We start from the raw sequence: 19,696 nt of genomic DNA on the forward strand, positions 1-19,696 counted from the left end.
TGTGGGGCGGGGCTGGGGCAGGGCTGGCCCCCTGAGGAACTGGCCAGGGTGAGGGGCGCTGGGGGCACCGAGTGGCCCCAGCCCTTTGGCACCCGTGTCCGCTGACCAGTGAGGACCTTCAGTAAATTTCCACCCTCTGTAACCCGGCTTTGGTTTTGTTTTTTTTTTTTTTTTGCATCTTACCAAAGTGAAAATAAGATCTCTGGGGAAGGGTGGGAAGGGACCCGGTGTGCGTTGCAGGGGTGGACCCCCCTCCCACCACCCCCTCCAGCTGGGCAGAGCCCCGGGTGCCCTTTCCCAGAGGAAGAGCCGGGCCCTTCTGTCCCGTGAGCTTTGTCCACTGGGAAGTCAGCTGCTGGAGACTGCCCTCCCCCAGCCCCAGCTCTTCCCGCCTCTGGCCTCTCCCCGGTTTCCTCCTATTGTTGATTCCAGCCTGCAGGGCACAGCCTGGAGGCCCCCTGGCTCCTGGAAGGAGAGGCACTGGGCCTCTGCCTGTACCAACTTTTCCCTCCCTCCCTCCCTCCCTCTCTGTGCCCCTCTTTCTGGCTTTCCTTGCCCTCCCCCTCCCTCCCTCCTCCCCCCACCCCTCTGTGTTTCCTCCAGCCTTCCATTATTTTTAGTTCTTAAGAGGATGGAACCCAGGAGGGAGGAGGAAGGAGGAGCCAAGTTGGGGACCTTCTAGACCAGAGACGGAGCTTTGTGGGGCCCCGCCTGGTAGGGAGGGTTGGGAACATCTCCATGAGTGAAAGCTCCCTCCGTTCCTGGGTAGCCAAACAAAGGCTGATTTGGCAAGACTGTGGGTCCACGGATGCCAGCTCCTGTGAAGCTAGGAATTGGGGCGGGGGGAGGTCTGGAGTATGCAGGACTAGGAGAGCTTTCTTTGCTTGGTTGACCAGTTTGAGGGGGGGGGCGGCCGCCAAGCCCTCACGCGTGTGTGTCAGAGACCCCTGGGGCCAGCCAGGCTGTCAACTGTCCAGGAACCACAGTGGGTGGTTAGTGGGTGTAGAGAACCAGGCAGACTGAGCAGGAAGTTCCTGCGAATATGCCACCCCCCACTCCCCCCCGCCTCCCTGGAGAGGTCTCTGGAAAAGTCCAGGCCCCGGCAGGTGAGTCCACGGAGGCGTGAGCCAGCTTGGGTGGATTTCGTCGTGCAGGAGGAGGGATGTGGCAGGGCCCGAGCTTTGCTGTGTGCGGGGCTTGGGACGGCCGGCGGGCGGTCCTCCACTGCGTGTGTAGCTGGGGGGCCCACGGCGGTGCCGGGAGGAGCTCACCCTTCATGGGCAGACACAGCACCGAACACACAGTCAAGAAGCACTCGCACCTTCCCCTGCCTCGCGGAGGGCCCCGGAACCGGGCGCGTGGCTGGATTGGTGTCGAGACCCCTCGGAGCAGAAGGGCCAGCTCGCGGGTCCCAGCTTCGGAGGCAGATAGGACGCAGATCAGCGGGAGGGAGGAGGGGGCCACTGCAGGCAGGGCGCCTGCACCTGTGTGCGCAGGGACCTGGGGGCGCAGCAGCCCTCTTCGGAGAGAGAGGACAGAGCGCCAAGCCCAGGACCCCGGGCAGTGCCCGCCTCTCGCACCCACAGTGGCCAAGAGGCTCGAGAGGAAGGCCCATCCTTGCCGCACTGGCCTAGCCCAGCCGTTGATCCAGAGTGGGGCTCCCTCTGTCGCTGGGCTCTCCAAAGGACAGGTGCGGGGCAATGCAGGGGACCCGCGCCCAGCCCTAACCTTTGTGGAAAGTGTTCTGAACCCCCCACCCCCTCCAGCTTTGGGACCGTCACGTGGGGGAGGCGGGAATGACAGAAAACCTTCCTCAGGTCTTTCTTGAAAAAAAGTGTTTCTGCATTTGGTTTTCAGGGGACTGTTCTTATTTGTTAAAGCGGGGGGGGGGAGGACAGTTAGTCTCCAAAGCCAGGCTCTTGTTCCTAGCCGCAGCCACCTGCCCTGCCAAGTCCTCGGGCTTAATTTTTCCGATCCTCGGGGTCTCGGTTTTGAAAGGCCTTCCCTCACCTCCCCCCCCCCCCCGCCGCGCCCCCCCCCCCCGCCCCCTCCAAGCTCACAGCTCACTGTTGGCAGGGGCGGGTTTCGATTTTGGCCCCAGCGAGGTTTCTAACCGGGGTTGCAGGAGGGAACCGCTGGGCCTGGGAGGGTGGGGGGGGAGCTCTACCTGCCTGGGCTCGCCTAGCTGGCCCCACGGGAGCGCTCTGCCAGGGGGAACACAATGAACAAAGTTGGCCGGCCCCGGGACTCAGAGAAGCGCAGGCTTTCCCCCAGCGCCGGAGACAGAACCATCACCGGGGAAACCCTTGCTGCTGTTTTAGACCGAAAGAAGGAAGAAAAAAAGCGTTTTTTCCAAACATGGACAAGTCAAGGAGTCGCGTTCAGACTTTTGCAAGATCGGAACAAAGGCGCTGACGCGGCGCGGGCCATCCGCGGGCCGGGACCTTTTCCATCCATTTGCAGGGCTTTGTTAAGGGTGTGTTGGGGAGGCAGTGCTGGGAACAGACTTGGAAGGAGGCAGGGCAGGCCTCTACTGAGGCCTCCCCCATCTGAAAGGTCACTCTTTGGACAAAGCCCTTGCTGTTGGCCTGAGGCTGTTTTTTAACTGGGGGCAAGGCCCGTCGCCCCAGCACGGGGAGAGGATGGGGTGGGGGGGGTGCCTAGTTACCCTGTTGGCTGAAATACAACAACATCCTCGGAGTTAAATGGTGTGAACCAGGAAGCTGTGTGACCTCGGGCAAGTGACTTAACCTCTCCGGACGCGTGTCATCGTTCGCAGAAGCAGCGTCGTGCGTGAGGGTGACCGTGAGGTGTTACTGATATGCCCGGCAACACGCCAGACGTGTGACACGGGCGATGTCTTCGCCCGTCTCCCCCGCAAGCCAGTCACCGCCACTCACCAGCGCGCACACACGCTCGTGCGTACGCGCACGGGAGCAGCGGAGCCCAGGTTCCCAGCGTGTTTTCGAGAGTCGCGGGGTCCAGAGAAGATTCCCCTTTTCTGATGTCTTCGAGATTTGCCCTCGTCTCTTTCAGACTTAAAAGAAAAAAATGGAGACTCTCGTGATTTTCTGCAAAGACCAGGTAGCCAAGTAGTCAGACTGTTTAGATAAAAAGGGACGTGCTGGAGGAAAAAGTGGAAAATTGGGGGAAAAGTTAGGTGGGGAGAAGTTAAGGAAAGGATATAAAATCCCCTTTATAAAATGAAACTTGCTCCGTAATCTCTTTGCCCCCCCAAATAGCCGTGTTCCGCGGTGCTTGGCAGATGGGGTTATTTGGGAAACTTTTCTCTCTTGGGCAGCTTTACGGATTCTCTGAACCCGAAAATTTTGCCAGTGCCTGGCCTGGCCTGGCCCGGCCGGCTCGGACTCTCCCCGCATCTGGGGCCTCGGGAGGTGCTGTGCGGGCTCCCACCGCATGAGCACCCACGGGGAGGCTTTGCAAGCGGCTGACCGCACAATGAGCTCATCTGCTTGCCACTTAGCCACGATCCGATCCTCTGGAAGTGCCCAAATGGATCCTTGCCAGGCTTCCGTGCGTTGGAGGTGAAAACTGTTTCAACTAAAAAGGAAAAAAAAAAAAAAGACACAGAAGTCAAAGCAAACTGAACACCTAAGGTTCGCCTGCCCCGTGACCGTATACAGAGCCCCTGTACATATGTATTCTTTCCTCCGCAGTCCTCCCCACGACCTTATGGGCCGGGCATGTGCGATGTTCTCGAGCCCAGTTTACAGATGCCAACGCTGACCGACAGGTGCAAAGGCTTGCTCGCAGCTGCAGCCGAGAGGAGGTAGACCAAGGGGTCCCTCTGCCTCCCAAACATGATCGCGCTCTGTTTCATCGTGCTGCCTTCCAGAAGGCAGCGAATTCCAGCATGAAGGCCAGCCTTTCCAGCCCGGGCCTGGCGACGTCGAGGGAAGGGAGGCTGGAGGAAGGGGCTGGCCGCGCTGGGGTAAACATGGGGCCGTGAGTAGCTGTCTTCAGGAGGCCTGCTTCTCCAGACGGTCCAGGCAGTGCCGTGGCCGATGGGAGTGGTGGGGGGGTGCAGGGCCCCGAAGAGCCTGCACCTGTCCGGAAACCTCAGCTTGTGCCAGGAGGCTCCCAGTGGGTCCCAATGGGCAGATGCAGCCTCCCTCGCATGCCTCTTGGCTTTGGTCTCCCTCTTCCTGAACCGCTGGGGCTGTGCGCAGCCTGCAGGCCTGGAGGGCCGTGGTGGCCTCTCGGGGACCCCCTGCAAGGGAGTGCGCGGTGGGGCCAGGTCCTGGGGGCCCGGCTCTCAGGGGGCTCACGCTTGCCCGGGTAGGAGCTGGCGTGCAGGTGTCTTGTGCCCAGAGCATTCTAGAAACACCCGGGGGGAAGGGGGCAGCTGAAGCAGAGGAAGGGCTTCCAGGGAAAGGGGCACCGGGCTGCGCAGGGTTAGCGAAGTTCTCTGCAGCCGTTCTGGGGAGAGATCCCTGACGGCAGAGACAGGCACCTGGCAGGTGTCTCAGGGTGGGTGCGGGGAGGTGTGTGGGGCCAGGCTCACGGGCCTGGGACACCGTGTTTGGTGAACGGCCGCGCGGCCGCCTGTGGATGGGGGTAGGGGGCACCAGGCGGCTAAACGTCCCATAGTGCGTGAGGCAGCCCTGGAACCAGAGGGATCTCTGTCCCCGGCATCACTACCCTTTTTATTGGCTGCGAGGGGCAGGCGGTGGCTGGAAAGAAGGCAGGAGGCAGACCCCAGAGGGCCCTGAGGGCTGAGCTGAGGAGAGAGAGTGCCAGCCCTGGGCAGCTCCTGCAGGGGCGGGGAATGGGCACTAGGCTCTGACACCCCCCTGGGGGTCTAGTGTCCTCTCCACGTGCAAGAAGGAGGCCACCAGGGAAGACAGAGCAAGTCCAGACCCAAGGAACAGGCAGAAGGTGAACGAGGGGAGGGCTGACTCGTGACCATCCTCCCCTCTTCCCTGCGCCATTCCCTCCTCCCCCTCCTCCTCCTCCCCCTCCTTCCCTCGCCACTCTCCTTGTCTGTTTATGGAAGACTGAGGTGATCCTAGTCATTAGCCCTTTCATTCATTGGAGGCGGGGTTTCCCTGCAACAGACGTGGGGTGTCTGGGGGACCCAGCCGGAGGATGGCGTTTTCCCAGGAGCCACAAGCATCACGGGGAGGCTTGGGGTCTGGTTTAGAAAAACACACAGATGGGTACCTGGGGGGCTCAGTCGGTTGAGCGTCAGACTTCAGCTCAGGTCACGATCTCACGGTTTGCGAGTTCGAGCCCCGCGTCGGGCTCTGTGCCGACAGCTTGGGGCCTGGAGCCTGCTTGGGATTCTGTCTCCTCTCTCTGCGCCTGCCCTGCTTATTCTCTCTCTCTCTCTCTCTCTCTCTCTCTCTCAAAAATAAATAAAACCTTTAAAACACACACACACACACACACACACACAATCAGACACCCCCTGGGCCCCCTCCCTGGGGCTCAGCCTGGGCCCTGCAGCCCGCTGGCCGGTGAATACTTTCTGCCCAGGCTCTCAGGGGCTCTGGCATCTCTGAGTCCAAGATGAGAGATGCGGCCGAGAACCACAGGCCGGAGCCGTGCGCTCTGAGGTTCCGGGCGTTGAGTGAAGGCATCCGCCCCACACGAGTCCTGGCCCCCAGAGTCGCTTCTGCTGTGAGGCCGGGCACCTCTAGACTGAAGAGGCAAGGGGAGCCGGAAGGTGCTGTGTCCTGAGCCTCCGGTCCCTGCTGGCAGGTTCGGGAGCGTCACTGGCTGGCCAAGGCCGGAGAAGCCCAGTCTGGGGTTTGCCCGTCCCACCGAGATTCTTCCGTCCCCTCGAGGAGGGTCGGGGCTTGCGGCCAGGTGGTGTTCTCCCCCTACAGCCCTGCCCACATTCTCTCCGCTCCTGTCAGGTCAGGGGCGGGGGCTGCCTGGAGCGGTTTCCAAACATCCGGCATCTCCAGGCCGCTCACCTGTCCCGTCCTGCTGGCTTCTGGTCCTTTCCTTCCCCTTGACGTGCTCCCGAGAACATCCCAAGTGCACGACTCCAGCCACGGGCAGATCTGCCTGCTGGGAGAGGCCTGTGTGATCCCGTAGTTGCCCCTGCTCAGCCCCAAGGTGGGACCTTTCGGGGTTTTGGTGGCCAGCCTCGGAGCGTCTCCCAAGGGCTCAGGACCCTGCTGCTAAAGGGGCATTCAGGAGACTCCCCAGAGCAGGCTGCCAGCCCCACTGCCCAGGGGACCCGCCTCGAAGAAACCTCCTTGTTGCCCTTCCCAGCCCGTCTGCCGTTACCTGGCGCGGCGTCCTCAGGGCTGGCGGAGACCGTGGGTCAGGGCCCTCGCCCGGCGTCAGGCGCAGCCGCTGTAGGATTGGGGCCCGGTCCCCGGGGGTGAGCCAGCACCTGCCGGCGCCTGTGGGCGGGAGCGGAGAATGGGATAACTGGGGGCAGCGACCACCCCGGGTGTCCTGGGAGGTGAGGAAGGGACGCGTCTCCTGGAGCCGCGACCACACTGAGTGGGTCTGACCAGCCCCGGGCTCGGTGGTCTTTACTCCTTAGTAACCACGGCGACGCCTGCGCTTAGCTCCAGACGGGCTGCTCCCCGGGGTAACTTCAGAGACCCCCCCCTTCCTTGAACGCAGAGCTGAGACCCTCCCCCACGTACCCCGTGATCGCTGAATGGCTTTACCTCCTGGGATAGGGGCGGGGGGGACCGAGGGTTGCTGTCATCCTACAGGCAAGATAATAAGGCCACCGGGAGGGTCAGGAGCCTGTCCAGGGTCAGTCAGTGAGGAGGGGCTGGAGCCAGGACTCCGGCCCGGGCCGACCAGCCTCTTCCCACTGCGTATGCTGCCCTGCCCCGGGCCTCCTGGCCTCACCTGCTCACCCTCGTCCCCCACCGCCTCCAGCTGCCCTTCCCAGCAGGCCTGGACCCAACCGTTCCAGACCCGGGCCGGGGCTCTGTCACACAGGCCCCTGCCTGTGACAGTCTTCCCCCTGCCCCCACCCTGCCTCTGCCGGGCGCAGCCAACATGAAGGCCTTCCTTCCCAGCATTCCCCCGTCTTTGCACGCCCCTCCCTGGCCGAGGGACCACCGCGTCTGCAGACACAGTGTGAGGTCGCACACCGCAGCCGGGTGACAGCTCTAGTCTTCCTCCGAGGGGCTTTGCAGTTGGGATGCGTGTCCCCGGGCCCCTGAGGGTCCAGCAGTCAGTGCAAGGAGCCCAGTGGCCCAGCTGTCCCTCCCTCACGAGGCAGAGGAGGAAACCGGGGCCCGAGAGGGGCATGTAGAAGGGGAACGTGGGTTTATTGTTCCCTGACGGGGCAGTGGCCCGGGATGGGGTCACATGCACCTGCCAGACCCTCGTCCCCCTCCCCCCCCGAGCTCTGCTGGCGGGACGTGGCTGGCAAGTGGTGGCCAGCTGTGCACGTTTCCTCTGGACCCACCTTGACGTCTCCCCACTCCCCCCTCCCGGCTCATCTCGTGCAGTGAGGTTTTCCCGTTGTGCCTCCCCCTGCATTGTTTGTGCGCCCTTCTGGGGGCTTAGATAAGAAACTCCTCGGCCTTCCTTAGCCTTCTTTGGTGATCTCCATCGGAAGGATCTAGAAAAACAACCTTGCCAGCAGAGGCCCGGCCCTCCCGTCACGTGGGCTGGCGAGGGCTGGCCTCGTGCAAGAATAGACCAGGTCTCGGTGGCGGGGTGAGGGTTTCTGGCACCGGAGGAGGATTGCCAGGTTCCAGCAGACGCTTCTCCTTAAACAGATTTTCACTTGAGAGCCGGGTGACAGCGGCGGCTGATGTGACCTTGGTTTCACCTTGGGCACCCGCAGCCTCCGCAGCGACGCGGCCGTGGGGCAGGGAGCGAGCCCCCCGGGTCTTCGGGGTCCCCGGTCGAAGCGGGCCCCTCCTCACGCCCCCCCCTCCCGCACAGCTTCTGGCCCCTTCTCCCGGCGCCGAGCCTCGTGGCTTTGCTCTGTGTTTTGCCAGTCAGGGACCCGCCTTCTCAGGAACCGGTGGTGGTCCCCTGGCTCTGACTTGCAGCTCGGGTTCTCGGGCCTGTGTGCTTCTGCAGAAACGTTGACTGCCGGGGGAGGAGGGGATTTTTGTAAAGCAGTGGTGTGGGTGAAGGTTCCAGAACCGTCCCCGTCGCTCGTGTCCCTGAGGCTCGGGCTCTCCCCGCCGACGGGACGGCGACTGTCCTGTGTGCCTGTCGGGACGATAAAGTCGGGTGCGAAATAAGTGTCCGTTCTCCTTTCTGCCAGGGCGCCCTCCTGCACACACACGCACACGCACACACACACACACACACTCTCCTTACTTGAGAAACACCCTCAGAAGGAGAAGTACCTTGAAGAGGAGGGAACTGCGGGCCCACTCACCCCTGTGTGCACCCGAGCCGCGGGGTGGAGGGTGCTGTCCCCGGGGAACTCCCTGCAAGGTCTCTCTTCAAACCGCCCGCAGGCAAGAAGGGCCTCTGTGTAGCAACGTCTGCAGACACAGTGTGAGGTCGCACACCGCAGCCGGGTGACAGCTCTAGTCTTCCTCCGAGGGGCTTTGCAGTTGGGATGCGTGTCCCCGGGCCCCTGAGGGTCCAGCAGTCAGTGCAAGGAGCCCGGTGGCCCAGCTGTCCCTCCCTCACGAGGCAGAGGAGGAAACTGAGGCCCGAGAGGGGTGTGTAGAAGGGGAGCATGGTTTTATTGTTCCCTGACGGGGCAGTGGCCCGGGATGGGGTCACGTGCACCTGCCAGACCCTCGTCCCCCCGAAGGTCCCCTTGCATCTGGGCGCTTTGTCGAGCTCTCGCTGGCCGTCTGCTGCGTAGATGAGGGAGGTGACGTCCTTGGAGCCCTGTGGGCTTGACACTTGTCATCCTGGGGCCACAGGCAGCGAGTCCGCTGGCTTTGGATTTGTCCTAGCCAGAAAGCAGTAGTTCCCTTTTTTAAAATGTGTATTTATTTATGTGGGGGGTGGGGAGAAAATTGGGCATGTGAGTGGGGGAGGGGTGGAGAGACAGGAAGAGAGAGAACCTCAAGCAGGCTCCGCCCTGTCAGCGCGGAGCCCGACCCGGGGCTCGATCCCACGAACCGCGAGATCGTGATCTGAGCCGAAACCGAGAGTCGGACGCTCGACCGACTGAGCCGCCCGGGCGCCCCTGTGGTTTCCTTGCTAACGGAGAGTTTTCTCATTCGCTTGTTTCTAGAGCAAATCATGGCGGAAAATAAAAAACATGGTGCACTGGTCCCCCTTCGTCATGTCCTTCAAGAAGAAATACCCCTGGATCCAGCTGGCAGGACACGCAGGTAGCTGCAGGCCCTCGTGGAAGTTCCCCCGGGACCCTCTGCTCTCCAGGGAGGGCCTGGCCCCCGATGCTCCTCAAGGTGGAAGCATCTGGAACGGGATCTCTCGGAGACAGTGGCGTGCTCCCCGGATGCGGCCCGAGCACTGCCCTGAGAACACGGGAGGACAGCACCCCCTCCGGAGCCTGTCCCGTCCCCAGACGCACACGCAGCCCCCCTTCCTCGTCTCTGTCTCTTTCGGTGTCTCCGTCTCCCCCTTCTGTCTCTCTCCCGCTTCACCTCAGCAAAATACGCGAAAGCATCATCTTCCAGCTCGCCCACCATCTGCCATCTTGGACAAAGAGGCAAGGCTCAGCGTGCCATTGGGCGCCCACCGTATCCCCACGTCGCCATGGTCTTAGGGGTCACGGCATTCGTGGAGATGTGGGGGTCTGCCCCGACGGAGCTTGTAGGAGGTGGAAGGTGCAGGCAGATCACCCCACAAGCGAAGGACAGTGTAGAGTCCTGGGTGCAGGCGGCCAGGGCGCCTGTCGCCCGCGAGGGACGAGGGGACATCTGTAGCCAGAGCCTGAGCGCTGGCTGGTCCACGTGCGGGGGCCCCTTGGTGGGCCTCATCCCCTGGGAGGTTTCCGTGGCTGCCCCGGACTTGACCTTCATGACCACAGACCAGCCCAGGGTCCGACACCTCTTTTATATCCCCCGCACGTGGGCCCAAGGCACTTGGGTGGACACCCTTACTAAATAAATACGTCCCCGACGGCGTGACTCAGGGTCACGTCGCGGGTGGCCTGTGCCGGGCCTCGGACCCCCGCTTCTCAGCCAGCGTCCCTGCCCTGGGACTGAACCTGCCCCATCAGAGCTTCTGCCCTGAGACCGGAGGCACCGTCACTGCCCGAGGACTGGACCGATGAGGGGGTGGGGGTGGTGACAGTGACACAGGAAGAGGAGTGGCTGGGTCTCGCGTGTGTGAACCCTGCAGTGAGCGCTGGTGCCCCTCCATCTGCAGAAGAAGAGCCTGGGGTCAGGGAAGCTGGGGACCCAGCCCGGTTTGCAGCCAGGACTTGCCTCCACTCCCCTTACAGTGCTCGGTCCACGAGTGGGGACCTGGGGGCACCTTCAGCCCCGGTGCTTATTGGGCGAGCAGCCCCGGGAGACCTACCGCGGGGGCTGGCGGGCAGGTGGGGGGAGGTGAGAGCGGGGAGGGTCTCGGACACCGACCCAGGGTCTCCCCCGACCTTGCTCTGCAGGGAGTTTCAAGGCGGCTGCCAACGGCAGGATCCTGAAGAAGCACTGTGAGTCAGAGCAGCGCTGCCTCGACCGGCTGATGGCCGATGTGCTGAAGCCCTTTGTCCCCGCCTACCACGGCGACGTGGTGAAAGACGGAGAGCGCTACAACCAGATGGACGACCTGCTGGCCGCCTTCGACTCGCCCTGCGTGATGGACTGCAAGATGGGCATCAGGTGAGCTGGGCCTGGGGTGCGGCAGGGCAGGCTCGGGGCGTGGGTGACGCCATCCCGCAGAGGGGACGGGACGCCGGCTTTGCCCCTCACGGCCTCCCCCCTTTTCCAGAGCCAGTAGCTGTGGGGCCGGAAGAGGGGCTCCGTGCTGAGCCTCCCTGGGAGGGGTGGGGCAGAGAGAACTGCCTTTCTGGGCGGGTGGGATCGCCGGGCAGCAAGGTGGTGGCCGCACGGGGAGACTGGGGTAGAGGGTCTTAGCGCCCCCCTGCGCCCCCACCCGTGGGAAGGGGGAGCTGGTCAGTGGAATATGTTGGGGTGCCCACGAAGGTTCGCCCCTGCCCTACGAGTGTGGTGGAGGGGGAGCCCGGGAGCTGCTTTCACGGGGGACGGGCCGGGGTGCTCCAGGGGGCCCGGAGAGGGCACAGAGGCCGGAAGGGGGTGCTCGGGCCTGTGCGCGGATTCGGATCCGACTCCTGGCGCCTGCCCCGGGAGATAAGCCCGAGCTTGGAGAGGACTCGGAGGGAAGGAGACCGGCAGCGTGGCCAGGAGGAGACCGGCTGATGCGCAGAGCCGAGGGGACCCGAGACCCCTCCGCCCGCAGCTCTGGGCCCTGCTTTGGCGGCGTGGTTTTCTCCTCCATCTCGGCCTTGGGCCGCTCTGTCCCAAGGAGTCACCAAGCGGCTCCCTCTCTCCTGCTGCGGGCAGGGCTCGTGAAGTCCTCCCGGGCTGTTGGCCACGTGGTATTGGGGTGCCGTGCTCCCCTCGGCGGGGGAAGCCGCCCAGGCTACACAGCCAGACGCCCGGCTCGTCCGTCCGCCCACGGCTCGCCGGGGAGACCGGGCTTCGGGGAGCGGCTCAGAGCTGGGGCCTGGGTTTGCTTTGGATGGTTTTTATTCTTACGAGAATGAGAAAGAAGCGTGTGTGTGTGTGTGTGTGTGTGTGTGCATATGCGCACACGTGTGCAAGGCAGGCAGGGGCCAGGAGACAAGAGGGCCCGACAGCCCCCTTCCTTCCCTCCTCACTCCTGGGACTGTGTCCTCAAGTCAGACCCTGCAGGCCGTGTTCGTCGCGAGGCCCCCAGGCAGGGACCGGAGATGGGGAAGTACAGGCCCTTCTATTTGCTCTCTCGCTGTCCTTGACCTCCCTCCCCCGCACCCTTCCTCCCTCCCTCCGCTCCAGCCCACAGGGAGGAAACAGAATGTCCCTCCAGCCACCGCTTGGCCGCTGCCCTTCCCCAGAGTCTTATTTCTGTCCCCGGAAGGCCCTCCCCGGTGCACCAGGATGGGCCCTCTCAAGGGAAGACACAGAAATATTCCGATTAGCGTTCACTCAGACCGTGGCCCAAAAAAGCATGCGCTGCGGGAGGGATGTGTGGAAAGTCCGTCCCACGAGGCTGCCCCGTGTAGCTGTCTGTTCCCTGGGAGGCTTCTGGGGACTGGCGCCCCCTGGGCCCTGCCTGTGTCTTCAGCTTCTGTCCCACTGCGCCCCGGAGCGACCGGCGAGGCTGGGACAGCGTTAGCTCACTTGGGAGCGGGGCCTCGAGGCGGAGGCTGTGGGGTGAGAGAGCGGTCTGTGTGGAGGGGAGGGAAGAACTGGTCCTGCCCCAGCTTCTCCTCCGCTTCACGATGCAAGGGATGGGCCCTCCTCCGCTCCTCACTGCCACCGGGAGATGTGGGTCCTGCGTGGTCCAGTCCCAGCAGGGAGACATCAAACACAGAGGTGCGGGGACTCGGACTCAGCCGGGCCCCGGGTCCGTGCCAGGCTTCCAGCTGCAGACCATGCCCCGAGGGGGCTCCGTGGGGCCCCGAGTCCATGCTGGGTCGATCCAGAACCCTTAACCCCAGACAGAACCCGTCCTAAGACCAGCAGTCCTTGGCCACGCCCAGTGCTTGCCAGAGGGAGGAGGCCGGAGCCCAGGGCCACCACCATCACTGAGTCCCAGGCATGAGGGGTTGAGACCTGTCACGGGGAAGCAGTAGACGGCTGACCAGCCAAGCCAGCTTCAGCCACAAGCTGGGGGGAGGGGTGGGGGGCGCTCAGGAAAAGGTGACGTGGCACCTGTAGTGTCCTAAATCGGGGGCATCGGGGACGGCGGTTCCACGTGGATGTATGCTTGTGTTCCAGGGACTTTTCTTAGATTCTCCCCCGTAAGCCTGTGTGCTGTGTGTCACGCGAGTCTTCCTGATGTCGGGGCTGGGGGTGGAGACAAGGACCGTCCCCAGCTTTGGTGCGCGAGCTGTGGGTGCCCACGGGCTTGCCGCCTACCCACCCTTCGCCCCGAGTGGCCGTCCCCCCACCCCCGTCCCCCGCAGAGGCCTCTGCTCCCCCATCCCGCTGTCGGACGGAGGCGGGAGGCCCGGCCAGGCCAGCACTGGGGAGCTCAGGCCCCGCCGTGTCGCTGCTGACCGGTGCCCCGGGCGGAGGGTGAGCGACCCCACCCAGACTGGCTGCAGGGGCCCTTCCTGGAAAAAGCCCCAGGCCTGCTTCCTGTTTAAGGAGCTACTGAAAGCTCTCTGCGGAAGTGCGGCCGCCCACCCGCCCCGCAGGCCCCCACAGTGGGCCCCGGAGCATGTGGGGCGGCCAGCCCACCCCCGGCCACGTGGCACGCACACACAGCCGCACCCGGGCCGGCCCGACATGACTCCACGCAAAAGCATCCTGCCCCTCGGCCTCTGCCTTGAAGCTCCTGCCATCCCTGACCTGGCTCGGCGGGCACCGTGGTGTGTGCGTGTGTGCGTGTGTGCGTGGGGGGGGGTGTGTGCATGGCTGTGTGCATGCATGAGTGTGCGCGCATGTGTGCGTGGGGGTGTGTGCGTGTGGGATGAGTGTGTGCATGGGGGTGTGGGTGCACGTGTGTGTTAATGGCTGTGTGCGCACGTGCGTGTGTGCGTGTGTGTATGCACGTGTGCGCGGGGTATGCATGGCTGTGTGCACATGTGCATGGAGGGTGTGCGTGGCTGTGCGCAAGCCCGTGCGTGGGTGTGCATGGCTCTGTGCGCGCGTGGGGGTGTGCAAGTGTGCGTGTGTGTGGGTGTACATGGCTGTGTGTGCATGTGTGTGTGGGGGGATGCATGGGTGTGCGTGCGTGTGGGGTGTGTGTGCATGAGTGTGTGTGTGGGGTGTGCATGGGTGTGGGTGTACATGTGCACGGGGTGTGCATGTGTGCGTGCATGGCTCGCACACACTGTGTACGTGCATGAGTGTGCACGCGTGTGCATGAGTGCACAGTGTGGGTGTGAATGTGTGTGCGTAGCAGTGTGCATGGCTGTGTGTGCATGCACGTGCATGGGGGTGTGCACGTGGGGGTGTGCATGTGTGGGGGTGTACATGGCTGTGTGTGCATGTTGTGTGGGGGGGTGCATGGATGTGCGTGCGTGTGGGGTGTATGTGCATGTGGGGGGGGTGTGCATGGGTGTGTGGGTGTACGTGTGCATGGGGTATGAACGTGTGTGTGCATGGTTTGCGTGCACTGCGTATGTGCATGAGTGTGCGCGCATGTGCATGAGTGCACGTTGTGGGTGTGAATAATTGTGCTTAGGGGTGTGCATGGCTGTGTGTGCACACACGTGCGTGGGTGTGTGCACGTGTGGGTATGTGGGTGTACATGGCTGTGTGTGCACGCACTTGTGTGGGGGTGTGCACGTGGGGGTGTGGGTGTACATGGCTGTGTGCACACGTGTGTCTGTGTGCACGTGTGCATGGGGGTGTACCTGCACGTACGTGTGTGTGGGTGTGTGCATGGCTGTGTGCATGCACGTGTGCGTGGGAGGTGCGCACGCCCGTGGAGGAGGTGTGCACTGGTACAGGCGAGGGCTGCGGGAGGTTCTAAATGACCAGGCCCACGTTCGCAACCCAGGACTTGTCGTTTCCTTATATTTGACACGGTGGTTGGTGAAAACTCGACCTCTGAAGGCATCATGAGTTGACGCGCAGTCTGTCCTGGGTCCCCAAGCAGCAGGTGTGAGGGGAGGGTGGGGCCGGGCCGCCGTCACGGCCGCCGCCCACAATGGGCCAGCACAGAAATCTTCCCTCCGCTACAGCTCTGTCCTGTGATTTGTTTCAGGAAGGGTCCGGGGCAGCGGTGGAGCCCGGGGTCAGGGGAGAAGAGGGGGGTTCACTGGGGAGCAGGGGTGCGTCTGCAACGTGCAGGATGCCCGTGTGTGTGGCAGGGGTGATGCCCCATCTCTGTTTGGCGATGGGGGTAGGGGAGGCATCGCGGGCCGGGGATTCAGCCCCAGGCTGCTGAAGTCCTGTCCCGCCCCTACTCCGGTTTCCGGGGGACCCCTGCCGGTTCGACGGCGGGACAGTGAGCGACTTCCACTGGCTGTGCCTTCTCCGGCCTTCGGGCTGGGGGGCAGGTGTTGAGGAGGCACGGGCTGGGCGGGGCAGGCCGTGTGGCCCCCCTCGGGCTTCCTCCCCACCCCAGGCACAGGCTTCCCTCTCTGCCACCGTGGCCCCTTCCGAGGCCACCTTCTGGCTCGGCCTTAGTGCTTGGTGTTGGCACGAGGTCGCCCCATGCGCAGGGCCGCCCCCAGTTCTGCTGGTCGGGAGCCGGCCCCGGCCTGAGCAGAGCGTGTGCGCATCCCGCGTAAGTGGCCTGCGGCTCTCATCACCGCCCCCCTTCCCACGCAGGACCTACCTGGAGGAGGAGCTCACCAAGGCCCGGAAGAAGCCCAGCCTCCGGAAGGACATGTACCAGAAGATGATCGAGGTGGACCCCGAGGCCCCGACCGAGGAGGAGAAAGCCCAGCGGGCTGTGACCAAGCCTCGGTACATGCAGTGGAGGGAGACCATCAGTTCCACCGCCACCCTCGGCTTCAGGATCGAGGGCATCAAGGTGAGGCCCGCCGGGTGCCCGGGGAAGGAAGGGACGGAGGCTCCCGTATCCGCCCCGGGGGCGGCGGCAGCCCGCAGGGCCTTCCGAGGCCGCGAGCCTCCTTCCTCACAGGCCCAGCGTGTTTGGGGAAATCCGCCCGCTCCTTAGTCGGGACCGGGGCCCCGGAACAGGGTGGCTTCTAGCCGGCCCCAGGGGTTAGCCCTCTGCCGAGGACCCTACGCTTAGCCCTGACCATGCCCAGCCCTGACCGGGAGCCCACCTAGGAACCCGCGTGCCAGTGCGGGGGCCGCGCACTCTGCCCGTGGCCTGAGAGCTGGGGATGGGCCTCGAGATGCAGGGGCGGGGGCGTGCGGGCTGCGGTGACTTCCCTGCCAGGACCCTCCCTCTGCCCGGGCAGCCGGACCAAACGCCCCTCCTCCGCGTCCCCAAGTGTCCCCGCCCTGGATCTGATGACCAGGTGCGGGCTCGCACTTCACCCCGGGGAGCGGGCTGCGAGGTGCCGGCCGGCCGGGCAGACAGCGGTCCCTGCGGCCTTCCTGGGTTTCTGTCCTCTGCCTGCTCCGGGTCGTCACCGAACAGCCCTAGCGTCTGGGTTTGGGCCGAGGGTGGCGCTCCGGGCATCCGCCCCTCCCCAGCACTGCTTTGTGAGCTCTGGGCTGAGAAAGCCATGTGTCCCTCCCCTGTCATCTGAAACCAGTTTTTTTTTCCTTTTTTGCATCCAGCCCTCGTACGGGTTGCAAGTTTCATGCTTCCCTCTCATATGCTCGTTTTCCTTCATGTCTCCGAAACAGTCCGCTTTCCCCTTACCTCTCCCTCTCAGGCTGGGTGCCCAAGCCTCCGTTCGTTGTCCGGCTGCAGGAACAGCCAGCAGCCCGTCTCCCCTCCCCTGCTCTGGGCAAACGCCCCGCGACGAGCCCCTGTGGGCAAGTTCCCCCTCCGCCCCAGGGTCCGTCCTAATCTTCAAGAGGCAGCCACATTGCGTTACCTCGTCTCCGGCCTGGTGATGCACAGACCCAAGTCTGGGGGCTCCTTGTGGAGCCCTGCTTCCTCACCCTTTGTCCTTAACTAAGAACAGATCTCGGGGCGCCTGGGTGGCTCAGTCGGTTAAGCATCTGACTTCAGCTCAGGTCATGATCTCGCGGTCTGTGAGTTCGAGCCCCGCGTCGGGCTCTGGGCTGACAGCTCAGAGCCTGAAGCCTGCTTCGGATTCTTTGCCTCCCTCTCTCTCTGCCTCTCCCCAACTCATGCTCTCTCTCTTGAAAATAAATAAAACTTGAAAAAAAAATTAAAAAAAAAAGAACACATTGTCCTCCTGGGGGAGCTAAGCTCCATGTGCTTTCCGGGAACAGCCTGGAACAGACACAGCGCCAGGCTAAGAAGATGAGTAGTCTCTTGCAGCAGGCGGGTCAGGGAGCAGAGATGGGCAGGCAGTGACATCTTGGCTATGTTCAGGGAACATATGGTAAAAGATCTTAAGCTACAAAAGGAACCTCACTGAACTTGCGGTGGGAGCACCTCTCTTCTGTCTGGCGAGGGAGGTCGCCCCCAGATGGCAGGGACCCGTGGGGCACTCATGGGGGTTCCCAGGGCCAGGCCCCGAGGGAAGCCGAGACATATGTGTCTCCTCCAGCCCCTGCTGCCCTCAGCCCCCTCCTCCAGTCCTGGCCCGCACCCCCCAGGCCTTCCCTGACCGCCTTCCTCTGCCTGGCACACTGAGGCCACCCTCCTTGTTCTGTCGGGGCTCAGGACAGGCTCCACGGTGCCGCCCGACTACGCCCTGTGCCTGGCGGTGCAGATGCGGGTCTCCTCGGACTGCCCGCGGGCACCGTGGTGCCTCCACTGCCCCCGAGAGCTGCTGGCGGGCGGGGTCCGTGCCTGACCCCTCCGGGGCGCGTATCGTTCTCAGAAAGAAGACGGCTCCGTGAACCGAGACTTCAAGAAGACCAAAACGAGGGAGCAGGTCACCGAGGCCTTCAGAGAGTTCACTAAAGGAAACCGCAACATCCTGGTGAGTCGGGGCGCCCCCCGGAAGGGGCCGGCCGCGCAGGGACACCTGTGCCCTGCAGACATTCTTGTCCAGCCCGGGACCACACTGGGCCACTCTGCCCGCATGGAAAACGCCGGCCCCAAAAGATGAAGCGGGAGTTGGTGGCCAGCCTCCAACTGGATATGTGGGGACACTCGGTGGGCTTGCCCTCCCTCTCCCTGGCCGCTTGCCTCTCCGCACTGAGGACGGTTCCCTCGGTGGATTTCTGTAGCCTCGCTGCCCGTCGAGAATGGTGTGCTCATCAGAGCCGCAGGCAGCCCTCTGGGGTGGGTAGGCTCTTGTGCCACTTTCCGGGTGAGACACTGAGGGGTCAAGGACACAGCAGGGACAGAGCCGGACCTCACACACAGGTCCCCGCGCTCCCCGAGGCCTCCCGGGCCTCTCCCAGGCGCTGAGGCCACCTGAGGGAAGTGCCTGGGGCGGGGGTCGGAGCCTCTCCGAGCCCGGGGCTGTGAGTGTCACAAGTTGGTGACAAAGTGACTTCACGTTTGCCACTGCAACGGTAGACAGGCTGGACAGACACCTGACCTGTGGGGTCAGGACCTTGAGGGCCCCCCCACCCCCAGGCGGAGGTAGGGTGTGCTGAGCCTCTAGGTCCCTAGGGAAGGGCACCCTGGGACGACCCAGGGGCCCCGGGGACATGGGTCCTGGACCCCCTGGGAGAGGTGCCTTGCGAACAGCCTCCCGGGGTGTGGAGCAGGGAAAGGTGGACCCGGACCGCCTTTTCTCTGGGCAGACTCCTCGCTGGCCCTGAGTCTCCCTCCCTCCTTTTCAGGCTGGGCTGGGCTTCCCTTAGCCCCCCGCAAGGAGGCTTTGGTCGTGGGGCGCGCACCCGAGTTGTCCACAGCCCGAGCCCTCTGCTTTCCGGTCACCTGCTCCTTAGCCGGGCCCGCCACGGAGTTCGCACACCCGTGCCTGCACGGGCCTGTTCGAGGTGCTGAGCCCCAGGCCACCGTGTTGCCGCGGGATGGTGTCGAGCGACCCCGGGGCCCCTGGGGACGGCAGGCACCCCCAGAGCCGGCACAGCTCACCCCTGGTCCGCGGAGAGGCCTCTGGAGAGATGCTGGCGGCTCCCCCGCTTACTCTGCCCGTCGCAAGGTCAGGGGCACGGAGGTTTGTGTTCCGGAGGCCACCGTGGCAACGGGCCCGCTCCGCTGCTATCCCCGCACTTGCGCCGGCGTCCCAGAACCCCCGCCACCCTTGGGGGGAGCCCCGAGGGGCTGCCCTCCGGCGCCTCCCGCTCTCGAAGGAGGGCAGGTGCGCACAGCCCCGTCTGGGCCTCCGCTCCTTCGTGTCGAGAGGAGGAGGTTGGAATACATGCCCAGGGTGTAGCCTCCCTTCCGCTCTGACACCTGAAGAGTCTGGGCCACACGGGGCTTAGAGGCCACCTCGCCCCCCGTGTGTTTACAGCTCTGGCCTTTTTCTGTTCCCAGATCGCCTACCGGGACCGGCTGAAGGACATTCGGGCCACCCTGGAAGTTTCTCCCTTCTTCAAATGCCACGAGGTACATACTGGGCTTTTGTCCTCTTGGGCAGAGAGCCACGCTCTGTGTGGTCAGCCGTGACCCTCGGGCCTGCTGGCCTCCCACGCCGGTAGACCTGCCCGTTCTGGAAGCCGGAGCGGCGTTTTTAGGGTGGTGCAACCGTGGGCAGACCCCTCCGATCAGGTCCCCCGCCCCTGCAAGCCTGAAGCTCTGTCCCGAAGGCAGCCCCTCTCGAGGTCTTGTGTGGAGGGAGCCTCAGCCCGAGCCCTGCCCACAGGGAGGGCTAGGGGTCCAGCGCGAGGAACAGGAGACAGGTGGTCCCGGGGCTCCGGGCAGAGGGAGTGCCCCCAAAGGGAGGTGGGCCAGGCCCCGCTAAGCCTCACAGCATCTTTGTGCAGGTGACCTGGCTGGCCCTTCCTCCAGGCAGGCAGCCCAGCTTGCCCTTGGATTTTATCCCCGACTTGCCCCTCGGCCCGGGGGCACCTGTGCCACCACACGTGGTGGCTCTGACCCCAGGACCGCCCATGAGGAGGGACTGGGGTGCCCAGAGGGCAGACTGGGTGGTCTCTGCCCTGAGCAGTGGCACCCAGGTCTCTCAGGACGTTCT

The 19,696-nt window shown here is 64.1% G+C and overlaps 1 protein-coding gene across 1 annotated transcript in view; it reads left to right on the forward strand.

Moving 5' to 3' along the window:
- Window positions 1–19,696, forward strand: part of ITPKB (inositol-trisphosphate 3-kinase B) — a 90,090-nt gene that overhangs the window by 66,508 nt on the left and 3,886 nt on the right. The window contains 5 exon segments of the mRNA XM_053909424.1: window positions 9,167–9,266; window positions 10,511–10,724; window positions 15,354–15,558; window positions 17,465–17,566; window positions 19,039–19,110. Coding sequence (XP_053765399.1) covers window positions 9,167–9,266; window positions 10,511–10,724; window positions 15,354–15,558; window positions 17,465–17,566; window positions 19,039–19,110 — 693 coding nt within the window.

Source organism: Panthera pardus, unplaced genomic scaffold (genome assembly GCF_024362965.1).
Source record: "Panthera pardus isolate Hobbes unplaced genomic scaffold, ASM2436296v1 HiC_scaffold_21, whole genome shotgun sequence".
Classification (NCBI taxonomy): domain Eukaryota; kingdom Metazoa; phylum Chordata; class Mammalia; order Carnivora; family Felidae; genus Panthera; species Panthera pardus.